The 12,048-nt window shown below is 38.3% G+C and overlaps 2 protein-coding genes across 2 annotated transcripts in view; both read right to left on the minus strand.

Moving 5' to 3' along the window:
- NFXL1 (nuclear transcription factor, X-box binding like 1) overlaps positions 1 to 1,845 on the minus strand; it is a 46,600-nt gene extending 44,755 nt beyond the window's left edge. The window contains exons 1-2 of the mRNA XM_027676330.1: positions 1,595 to 1,845; positions 123 to 293 (exon numbers count right to left, since the gene is read on the minus strand). Coding sequence (XP_027532131.1) covers positions 123 to 293; positions 1,595 to 1,760 — 337 coding nt within the window. The 5' untranslated portion in view covers positions 1,761 to 1,845. The remainder of the gene's footprint in view (positions 1 to 122; positions 294 to 1,594) is intronic.
- A 2,867-nt stretch (positions 1,846 to 4,712) lies between these two features.
- CNGA1 (cyclic nucleotide gated channel alpha 1) lies at positions 4,713 to 8,527 on the minus strand. The gene is made up of 7 exons (XM_027676857.1): positions 8,416 to 8,527; positions 8,143 to 8,209; positions 7,725 to 7,757; positions 7,519 to 7,620; positions 6,518 to 6,625; positions 6,265 to 6,371; positions 4,713 to 6,118 (listed from the first exon to the last, which is right to left on the minus strand). The coding sequence occupies exons 1-7, from the start codon at positions 8,525 to 8,527 to the stop codon at positions 4,713 to 4,715; spliced, it is 1,935 nt and encodes a 644-aa protein (XP_027532658.1).
- Positions 8,528 to 12,048: the final 3,521 nt, after the last annotated feature.

Genomic DNA, 12,048 nt, shown 5'->3' on the forward strand with positions numbered 1-12,048 from the left:
CAAGACATCAGTATAGAGTGCTTTCCTTCCAATTATGGAAAAATCCTAAAACAGAGACAATGACACAGCATTGTTTATGCTTTCATACCAAAATAAAAGTCAATAAATGAAAAAAAAATTACCAGTTTGACTGGTGTAAATGGTAAACGTTTTGTCCAAAATCTTTCCTTGTTTCACTTCAGCATCTTCATCATCATCTTCAGACGAGGAGCTTAATTGATCTTCAATTAGCTTTTTTGCTGCAGCCTGATTAGCCTTCTTAATTTCATCAAATTTCTTCAGTGAAGATAATTCTATTAAGAGAAAATATTAATGATTATTAATACCATGATAGTTAATCATAACACTACATTCAGTTCTACATACTTTCAACTGGCCTTTTTTTAAAGAACTTACTGATTTTATTTTTTTAAGGGGAGTACATTGTTACATTTTCAATACCACACAAGAACAGATAAATTGTATTTACTTCTTTACTGTGCATAATCCATAAAATTCACAGCAGGAATTATTATCTATCAATTACTGCCGACAAACTCAACCAAATATACCAGAATATATGCATCTATAATGCTGCTTTATGAAAAGGATGCTTAGAAAACCCCACACACATCCCACAAAAACACAACTTTCAGAGCATAAGGAAGAAAAACAGAAACTGCACAATTCTTGACAATTGTTATGATTTGCAGATACCCTACAGGTAACTCTCCCAGCATTTGGTATGTCTTAAATTACGACTTTCACTGATGTCCCTCAAATTCAACAAATCTTTATTGCAATAGTATGTTCATGCCATTTCACAGCTGGCAGCATTAAAAGCGATGGGGTATTTTAATACAAGCTTTTTTTGAAGTTACTGCACGTGAAATAGAGGAAGGTTCTCACACAGAGGTACAAAATTATGTAACTCAACAGAGTTCATAATAAACCGAAGTGCCTTTCAGATTACATTCCCCGGAGATATAAAGGTCTTCAGCAGATCACAGGTCTTAAGTACCTCCTAGTCTTCCGTATTAGACTATTGCACCCAATATATTCACCAGGGTGTTGTCAAGTTTAGTTTTACGGCTTTTCTTAAGAAACTATGCTGCCACTTAAAAGAGCTCCGACTTTGGCACTTTTGTGCTGTATTTTACAAGGATTAACTTGCACTCACAGCAGCCCCGTGCACCAAAAACCCGCACCTTTCCCAGGCCGGGGCAACGTGGCTCCCTAACCAGAGCACCTAAAGATGCGTGTCTCTACCGGGCAACTCCAGCCGTGCTAAGAAAGAGATACTTCATCCTTTACTTCACACTTCACTCTTCTGCTCCAGGGGCACCGACTGTGCTCCCTGCGGAGGGCACAGCCCCGAGCCCCCCGCCACTGCCCGAGGCCCCGCATCTCCCGCTGGCAGGAGCCTGCAGGCAGGACACGGCACATGGCGAGCACCGGCGAGCAGCGCGGAGCGGAGCCGGGGCCCGCCAGCCTCCCTTCTCCGTGACCCTGGGCACAGCCCCGACCTGGCCACCTGCAGGGGCTCCAAGCCACCGCCGGCTCCCTCGCCCGGGACCCCGCAGCTCGGGTAGGGGGGACAGGACGCGATACTCACCGCTGGCGCCCTCGCCGATGGTCCCTGCGGCCGCAGTGCGGGCACTGCCGCGGGCCCTCGGGGCCGGGGGCCGGGCAGCCGCCCCAGCGCGGGCGGCGAGCCCGTCCCCGGGCCTGGCGCGGCCGCGACCGCGGCCCCGGCCGCCCTGGCGCCAAGCAGCCTCCATTCCTGCCCCGCCGGTGAGCGGAGGGTGGTGGAGAGAGACCAGTCCCGGCACCGCCACCCCGAGGGGAGCTGACTCCCCCTCTCCTCCCCGCCCGGCCCGGCCCCTGCGCCCGGCGCCTGCGGTGGAGGCGGCGCGGACGCCGGTGCTCCCGCGGCAGCGCGACTACAGCTCCCAGCGCCCCCTGCGCGGCGGGCGGGGCGGTGCCGGCACCGCAACCCTGTCCCGGCCCTGCCTGTCACTGAGTCACACAGACAGACCTTGGGGTTCGGAGAGGTCAGAGACCACCTGGTCCCATCCTTAACCCTCTACTGCCAAGTCCACCATTGAACCACGTCCCTAAGTGCCACATCTATACGGCTTTTAAATACCTCCAGGGATGGTGACCCTACCACTTCCCTGGGCAGTCTGTTCCAGTGCTTTACAACCCTTTCAGTGAAGACATTTTTCCTAATATCCAACCCAAACCTCCCCTGGCACGACGTGAAGCCATTTCCTCTCTTCGTGTCACTTGTTACTTGGGAGAAGACACCGACCCCCACCTCACTACCACCTTCTTTCAAGTAGTTGTAGAGAGCAATAAAGTCCCCCCTAAAAGCATCCTTTTCTCCAGAGTAAATTTTTGGCAGCCCCTTCTGTGGCATGCAGCTCTTGCACGCATTTGCTTCATAGCTCCTCTTCAGAGTATGAGAGTCAAAAACCAACCCCAAAGCCTATTTAGAAACTTTTTTAAGTATATCCAGAAAGTTTTACTACAGGGCAAGTTGAAATAGTTTTAATTTTATTGACATTTCCTTATAGCACTTATAGTATGTCATATCCCAAGAGAAAATCCTGCATTTAGACTTTTTTTCAGCAAATACATTCTCCTAAAAGTTGAGTAATACAACATTTCCAGTCATAAAGAGTCTGAAAATAGTAAGCAAACTACTGGAGGTCAATTCTGGTTTTCTGTTTTATTTTAAAGTGTTTTAAATTAAAGAATTTTTATTTTTAAGAAAGAGGTAGCTAGTGAATACAACTCCTGTCTTAGACTGAAGGATCAATTAAAAAAAACTGTTAACAGTAAATATCTGCCTTTATTAGTTAAAAGTAATATCATATTACACATTTCTCAAATACAAAGTATTAAACACTTCAACAAAGGAGAAAAGTGCTTCCTAAGTGCCTAGTGAAACATGGTGTGGCCATGTAGGATGCTGCTGGCATACAGATTGCAAATTATATTCAAGGCCTGGGTTGGTATAATGCTGATTGCAAAGTCCAACACTCACAATATAGTTAAATGACAAAATAATGCTTGTTCTTGTGTGCAGGGTTAGAGTCTTTAGTGATAGGATGGCATACTCTTTCCCCTCATGAGTTCATTAAGCCCTTTGTCATTCAAAGCACAGGATCAACAGTGGATGAAAGCCATTTCATATTTATATTTATCCTTGTTGTTCCATATATATCCTATGCATTAAGTACTTCATAACATTTAATCCCTGCAGTGAAATCAAGAGTTATTTATAAATCTCTGGCATTCTGGAAAACATCAACATTACAAAAAGTAAAACAACCAAAAAGGAATGTACTTTATAAAATATCCAATTTATAATATCTCCATCTCATTAAGGAGAAAATGAATGTGTAGATATATTATTGACATTAACATGTACCTATGTATTTTTTAAGAGTGGCAGTCCAAGTTCCCAGGGTAATCAAATTGCCTTAAATACAGAATTATCCATTCTCTCATTGCAGTCCCTTTCTTCACTCCCTTTCATTAAACTTATCCAATGTTAAGTGCCTATGATCAAATTCTACTGAAAATACCCATCTGAGACCATAACTAAGAAAACCATTTTTGCCAATGAAAAGAGACATAAATTAGGGGGAAAGTCCAAGAAGAAAATGCTTCTTAAAGCAGTTGAAAATGGATCTAACATATAAAACAGTAGATTTTACTACTTAGAAATAGTTATGAAGGAAGATATACCCTATCAATGGAAAAAATAATCTCTTTAGTTGTATTCTTTCCCCAACGGCAGCTACAGAAGATACTGCAGGGAGAATTTGGCCTCTTCCACTCGTGTCTGCCCCTTTCACTCTGCCAGCATCCACAACTGTCACATTAGGGACATACACATTTTTCATCACAGATTATAAAAACTTGATAGGCTGCTCACATGGATGTTAAGTATTTGTCCTCAATGCTAAGTATTTTTTATTATTGTGAAAAGAACAGCTGGATTTTGCACCACTCATATCTGTCATATTAATCCTTGAAAAAAGTTGTATTTTCTCCTGTCTCTATTCTATTCCAGCCCTTGCATGTATTAGCCTGAAAAAGGACCACTCCAAACTGTCCACTTACATTTCAAGAAATCAATCAAGGTGGACCAAATAAAGTAATAGTATTTTCCAAATCTTACAGCCTTCAGTACTCTCATCTGCATATACTTAATTCCTGATATAATATCCCATACTTAATCTTATGGTAATCAATAGATAATAAAATGTGTTCATTTACACACAAGTTTAATATAAAGGTTAATGACTTCAAATAATATAGTTGTTACCAAAACTGTCCTCCTTTCCATAGGCAGACATGAAGAAATTATTTAAAATAGTCAGCAAAACTTCCAATATTTGCCGGCATATGACTGTATATAGACTGAATGCATTTGCCATAGAGCAGTGTTACATAGAGTACATAATGCTTTAGCAGATAATTCCACCTGCTTGTGCAAGAACAAAATGTTATCTTCCATTCTGATTTTTGATTCTTCTTTTTCTGCCTGAAACCTGCCAAATATGTGCTTCTTGTAGGAAATCAGTAACATTGCCTCAACAAATAACTTTTTGTAATTAATAATCAGGTCCTACAAATATTAGAAATGAATGTATTCAGCCCCATTCAGGATTTGACCCTAAGTCTTACTGGCAGCCTCCAGTGTTTTAATCTGCTTTTCACAATCCAGGTTTATCTGTGGATGGATCTGCTTCTTCTAAGGCTGCAAACTCTTCCTCTATAACTGGCTTCAATATTTTCTCTATTTGTGTAAGTCTTTTTTTCAGTTTTTGTTGTGCACCGTCATACTCGGCCAACAACCTGGCAAACTTTGTTTGTAACCTGTCCATCGATCGTTCCATGTAGGCAACCTTCTCTTCAAGATCTTTAGGATCACTTCCTAAATTTGCAATTTCAATGTCCAGCAACCCATCTTTCATTAGGATTTGCTTGCCTTTTTCTTCCAGCATAGCCTTTGCATCTGGATACTCTGTTAAAGCCTCCATAAGATCATCTTTAGACAGACAAAACAAGTCCGAATAGCCAATACTTTTAATATTGGCTGTTCTTCGATTTCCAGCTTTGCTACCTTTGATATTAAGAATGCTGATTTCTCCAAAGTAGCTGCCATCACTTAGTACCACAAATTGGGTAATTCCATCATCAGCAACTACTGCCAGCTTGCCTTCTTTGATAATGTACATCTCTCGTCCAATATCTCCTTTTCTGCAAATATAGTCTCCAGGACTGTATACTTGTGGCTGGAGTTTCAAAACCAGTTCAACCAGCAGACCAGCTTCGCAGTCCGCAAAAATCCGAACTTTTTTTAGCGTTTCCAGGTGAACATTGATTGCAATCTCTGCTCTTAGTTTATCTGGCAGATACTTCAAGACTTCCCTTTCATCCACAGCCTTTTTGTTTGTCCACAGGTAGTCAAACCACTTTATAACTCTTTTTTCCATGTCTTTACTCACATTCCGAAAGTGCATATACTGCTTGATAGCATCAATCCTTGCTTGAAACTCTGCCCTGGCAGCATTCATGTTGGAGATCATAGAGCCCACGTTACCAACAATGGTAGCAAAAATCAATACTCCAACCAAGAAGTCAACAACCACGAAGAAATACTCAGAATCTCTTACAGGAGGGGGTGTTTCACCGATAGTAGTCAGGGTCAGTGTTGACCAGTAGAGACTGTAGACATATTTTCTAGTCAGACGAGCAAATTCAGGATCAGAAGTGTTGGGGTAGACCCATGTGTCAGCCCCAAATCCAATGGCTTTTGAGATCGAGTAGTACACACAGGCATTCCAGTGAATAATAATCACAATGTACATGACAAGGTTAGAGATCCTGAAGATATTTGGGTAATTTGTCCTTGTTTCTGTTCGCTGGAAGAATTCAAACATCCGAGCTACTCTGAGTAGTCTGTTTATTCTTAATTCTGGGTAATTCAATCCTAACTTAAAGTATAAGAGATCAGTTGGTATGATTGACAGAAAATCTAATTTGAATTGAAAAGATTTCTTGTATTTCTCTCGAAGCTTTTGTTCTTCTTTCACCAGAAGACCTTGCTCCAGGTAACCTAAAATAAAATTGTAAAGAATAAAAAAGCCTACAACTTGCACTTCATCAGGGGTATTCAGATAATCAAGCAGTAGTGTTTTGAATATCTTAAAAAGCCTGACACAAATAAATGAAAAGGAATAATTAATCATTGAGTATATTTACCCGTCCTTGTCCGTACAAACATGTCAGCAACGTAAATGGCATCAGAAACATAATCAATAATAAACCATGCTGCTAAGTAGTCATGCTGAAGCTCATCAAAACAGGCTCTGAATAGGAAAAGACAAAAGCAAATCACCATGAAATGAAAGTTAAATACTTGCATGAAATCAGTGATGAATAAAATAATTTTTATTTATCTAGGGATATTAAGATTTGCCAGATGTTCTATATAGGCATTGAAGGAGTACAGCACCTAGCAATAATCATGGTCCAGTTGTACATGACAGGCATTGTGATGCAAAACAACCAGTTGTAATATATATTTCCTGCTGGATCAATGGTGAAAATATCTTTCTTCTTCCTAAGGGATAAGCAGGGGGGAAGAAAAGGAGATTTAATGAGAGACTTGAAATACACAAAGTTTTTGAGGAAGAAAGCATTCCAGAAATTGCTATTGTAAAATAAATGGTCTTCATTAAAGTTGAGTAGCTTGAGTGCATGGAAAATATGAAGCTGTTATGACTTGGAACACAAACTTTAGAATCTGATTTTTTCTGAGCAAAATTACCCTGGTAGTCCCACTTCAGTTTATAGTGGCACATGTAATTTTAAAATTAATTATTTTTCCTACCCAAATAACTGTCTTGTCTGATAATTGATTTTATCATCTTAAAAAAATATTATATGACTACTAATGTTTAAATAAGTGAGATAAATCATCCCTATCATTCCTTTCTCACTGGGAGAAGTCTAGCTCTGAGAAAGATAAAACATTTACATAGAGAAACCAAAGAATGGGAAATCATACAACACAAGTTCCTGCTGCACTGTTTTAAGTTTCTGTTCCTTAGGCAGAAAATTATGAATTTACCAAGGAGAAGGTAAAGCAAAAACTTTTAGATCATAGAAGAGTTTACTCGCTTGTAGGTGCCTTTGTGTGTGGAAGATCTGTGTGTGGAAGAGATTGCTTTATGATGACACAGCTTTTGCTGCAGGGTGTTATCCAAGAGATATTAGATAATCAGAATCCAAAGGAGATATATCTTGATTAATTTTTTCCATGCATGCGTATTTCTGTTATCCACATACAAAAGTAAGTCAAAACAACTCTACTCTATAGAGAACAACAGCAGTCTGTACACTCATTCACTAGATGTATAAACATCTTTACAGGCTGTTCAGGAATGGATTCGATCTTACATCAAAAGCAATTTTATTAGACAGCATAACAAATTCTAAATGAAAAATACTTACTCTTCTATATTTTCTTTCTTCTTGGGCTTATCTTTATTTTTATTTTTCTCCTTTTTTTCTTTGTTCTTTTCTGTTTCTCCATCCTTTTTTTTTTCTGGCTTGCTAAAAAATAGATTTACATTTTCCATTGTTAAAGACCAAATTAAAACATATTTAGAAAAAATTGAATATATTAGCAGTAGTAGCATAATTACCCTTTGTCTTACCTCTTCTTTTCTTTTTTTCTTTTCTTCTCCTCCCTAGGAAAAAGAAAAATATGATAGATCATGATAGCACATACCCCTTGCTTCCACATTTATTTATTTATTAGAATCATCTGCTCTCAGCAAGGATAACATTATACTTAGGTGTTTGACCTTCAAAAAAACTATTTTGCTTATTGCATTCACCTAGAACTACTTTTATTTTAAATTAGTAGATACAATACCAGTAACTTTGCTATTGAGAATGCTCATCATAACTGATATGCATAAAGTTAAAATATACGTGCAGTCTGTTTTGGGATTACCTGAAAGGCATAACTGTTTCTAAAGAAATTATTAGATATCTATTATTACTCCTAATTTCTGTTTAAACAGACAATATTGCACTACTCTCATTTTATGAAATGGTGACGTTACTTACGCATCTTTATTACTATTATTGTTAATATTGTAGCATGCAAATACACCAGGTAGATATCGTTGCCTGGGGAACAACAAAATAACAAGTTATGTGATATCTGCTGAAATAAAAAAAATCTCCTAAATGTTTACAATAAGCAATATATCATAATCTTAAAGACTTAGTTTATTACTAGTAGTGAAGAAAATTAGATGATGGCAAGCATCTGTGCTTAGATAATGCTATGCATATTATCAAAAAAACCCCCAAACCGACACAAAATAGTATATTTGACAAACCTGTTTTCCTCTCTGTGCATCAATCCAGGGTCCTTACTGGTGTCGTGCACTACTACGCTTGGAATAATTGCATGGGAATGATGGGCCTCAATCACTCCTACCTTCATGGTCAAGTTCGTCTTAACTTGAGCTATTAAGGAAGACTGGATAAAAAAAAGAATCAAGTCATTTCACAACTAGAAGAAGCAGCTTTTTTTTTCTTCCCTAAAGATGAATACTTTACATCCTTGCTTCCTCAAAGACCAACAAGAATATTTTCAGTTTCCTGTCTCCCATGACTCTCCCACCAGACAAGAAAGAGCACTGTGGGTCCTTCATTGTGCTGAATGACCAGGCAACTGCTGCTAAAGAGAATGTTCAACACATATTTGTCTTAGAAAAAGCATTAATTTAGGTTCGAAACTTAATGTATCAAAATGGATAAACAGATTCATGCACAGGTGGCATACTGAAAACCAGACTAAAATCCATGGATTGTAGGTCCAAACAAATCTCAGTATGTCTGATACCCAAGAGTTATACTCTGTTGAGAGCAACGAGTAGGTTCTCTAAATAGGAAGTTGAGACTGATGTAGTAATTTCCTAATGCACATAGCAGGTAGTATGTAAAGACCTAAATAAAAATGTTAGTGGCTGTTGGTGCCCAGTTTGTTCATCTCAATAAAAAACATACTGAAAATATTCTATAAAAAATATAGTGCATTTTGCTGCACAATTTTCTAGCACTGGGGTAATTAAGTGCTGCTCTCCTTTTTCATTACTTATTCCTCCAATGCAGTAGGCATCAATAAGACTGCCAACTCTTTGGGCATGAATTGTGTCATCAAGCATGATCTGCTCTTGACAAGGCCATTTAGAGAGGATTATAAAATAGATGCTATCCACGGCAGTAACAATATCCTGTGCATGTGAAATCATAGTATAGAGGTGTCTGTAAGACACAAACTGACAAATGAGTGGCTGATAAGTGAAGTCAGTTGATGTAGAATGAATAATTCTTAAAGTAGTTCCATTCTGTAGTCAAGCAAACTGCAAAACAGCAGCAGGATGATACAGCTGCCATATTATGGACAGACTTACCTGACTTCCGTTATTAGTCAATGAAAATAAAAATACTCCTATACAGGGATTAGGAGAGAAAACCCATGTTTCCAGCACTTATCAGACATGAATGACACATGGTGCAAAAAATAATACAGCAATATACAACATTCTACAAAACAGAAAGATAAAGATTGAACATTAAGACATGTTCTTCCATTAATAGTCCTAAATGTAGCCCAACACTGTGGGTCAGTCTTTAAAGGCTTAAGAACAAGGATCAGGTTTAAAGTAAATAGGCATTAAAAGATTCCAAATTTCTAAGACATGGTAAATATTAGTTTAGATTCACCACATGCCTAAAAGCTTTAACAGGGTTTCTACTGACTTACTCCAAAGATAAACTGTACTTGAAAGTGTGAAGATTGAAATTATGCCAAGTTGAATTAAGCAGCTTTATGTCTGCTTACAGATGCTCTGAAATCTCTGCTAATGCTGTCACACAGAATTCCATCCTGATTAAACTTATATCCTCCACAGAGCCACAAAAATAATGGTGCAAAATAAAGCTGTGTCCAACTCAGCACCAGTCAAATTAAAATGCATTCATCTCAAGGGAAATAATTTCTCTGTCAGAGTGGGTTCTAACCCAGTTAATTCATGCTAGGACTCCCAGTACCCGCATTTCACATAGGCACTCATTTTTCATGTCTCTATTTGGTCTTTGAGTCTTCTTTAGTTTCAAGAAAAACAACAAAATAAATCTTTGACTTTGTGCTCTCCAGACATACTGATCTGCAGTTGTACTAGAGGTTCAAGATGATGAAAAGTGTGTTAAAATAGAACATGTCTCAAGATCACACCCATCCAGAGCTGGAGGTTGGGGGGAAATCTGTATTCTCTACATTCCCCTATTCTTCAGGTAAATATGATTTTCTGTGCATTTTTGCAACTAAACAGATTCCTCTGGCTCTGTTAGTGTCTACTGTAAGTGCAAGCCCTGTGGGATACTTTCTGAGTTCTGTGAAAGGTGCCATGGCAGCCACGTGTAGGACTTCTGGGAATGAGGGGCTGTTATTTGGGGAAGGACTGGACATTTTCTATTACTGAGGCACCGGATGTATTAAGTGGCATAGAAATTGAAGTATTGACAACCCTGTAGTCTCAAAATACTAAATCTGAATGTCAGGCTTAGGTGAGTGCTGCATTATTTCCCTTCTTAATCAGTCAGGATGTGTAGCACAAGAATATCTTCAAATTCCACTATTCTCAAATCAAATTGTGGAGAGATTTTAAATTCCCAAGCCTAAGACACAGAAGTGCTAACGCAACATGTGCAAGTTGGACAGACACAGTAATTGGTCCTGGTTTGCGATCCCTTGGGGATCCCTTGGGGTTACCTCATTACAGTATTTATGTGACAAATCCCCCATACTGGGAACAGTAAAAAATGTCATGTTAAACTCACTGGGTCCAGAGCTCACCTTAATGCATTTTTTATTTTATTATACATGTTTTTTAAACAATATTTTAGATTTTTTTACTAAATTGTATCACTACCATGTTTCCTATTCTGTAGTCAGGCATATTTTTCTTAAACCAATACATTGTCACAAATTGTTTCACTGCTTTTATTTTAATAGCACAATGCTGATTTTCACATTATCACATTCAGGTAGGAAGTTCAAAAAGTAATACAGATAGATGTTTTCTTTAGAGATATTTTACATTTCTACCATATTGTTCTTATTGTATCATCACAATAGTTTTCTCTTACTATCTTGGATTTTTAAATGTAACTACTATGATAAACAACCAAGTTTTCAAGCATTATGATCTGAAAACTAATTATATTAATTACTATACATCAAAATCTTTAGGGGTGCAAGAAAATGAAGGCAGTATTACCCTTTTACAGGATTGTGGTGAATAGAAGATCAGCTTCCATCTCCTCTGCTCTTTTATTTTACCTATTTCTCCCTTTCTTACTGGCCCACTCTATTCACTTCTGTAGTCATTATTTTCAGAGAGAAAATGCTTTGAGTAAGGATATTTGGCATTGTATAAAGATCTAATTTTTTTCTTTACAAAAAGCAGTAAAAAAATCTTCATTAACATTAAAATCTGCTGTGTGCTACAGCAAGATCACTCTTTTCTAACACGCCAGGAGTCCTTAGCAGTTCTGCAATAAGCAATTTCAACAGCGTGCTTACCTTGGGAATGTATTCTGCTGCCTCTAATAGAGATTTCAGTCCTTTATCAGCCACGTTTACTTACTACATGAACAGAGCCACCAAAAATCCAAATATAATCAACATTTCATAAATAAATCCTTTAACGATTGATTTCTCAAAGAGCCAGTTCCATGTACAGTCCCTCTGAATTATTCCCAAGGAAGGACATGGGTAGTAGAAGAGGATTTCCTTGACCTAGTGATGGATTTTGAGATTTAGAGAGAGATGAAAGTGACAATGGCAGTCATTATTATCCCTTACCTGAGCAGAAGCTTACTAGCCCTATCTCACGCACAAGAAGTGATAAATATTGGAGTGTGCTCTGTCTTAGAACGGAAAAAAAATTATTGTAA

Source organism: Neopelma chrysocephalum, unplaced genomic scaffold (assembly GCF_003984885.1).
Source record: "Neopelma chrysocephalum unplaced genomic scaffold, ASM398488v2 Primary Assembly neopelma1_42, whole genome shotgun sequence".
Lineage (NCBI taxonomy): Eukaryota > Metazoa > Chordata > Aves > Passeriformes > Pipridae > Neopelma > Neopelma chrysocephalum.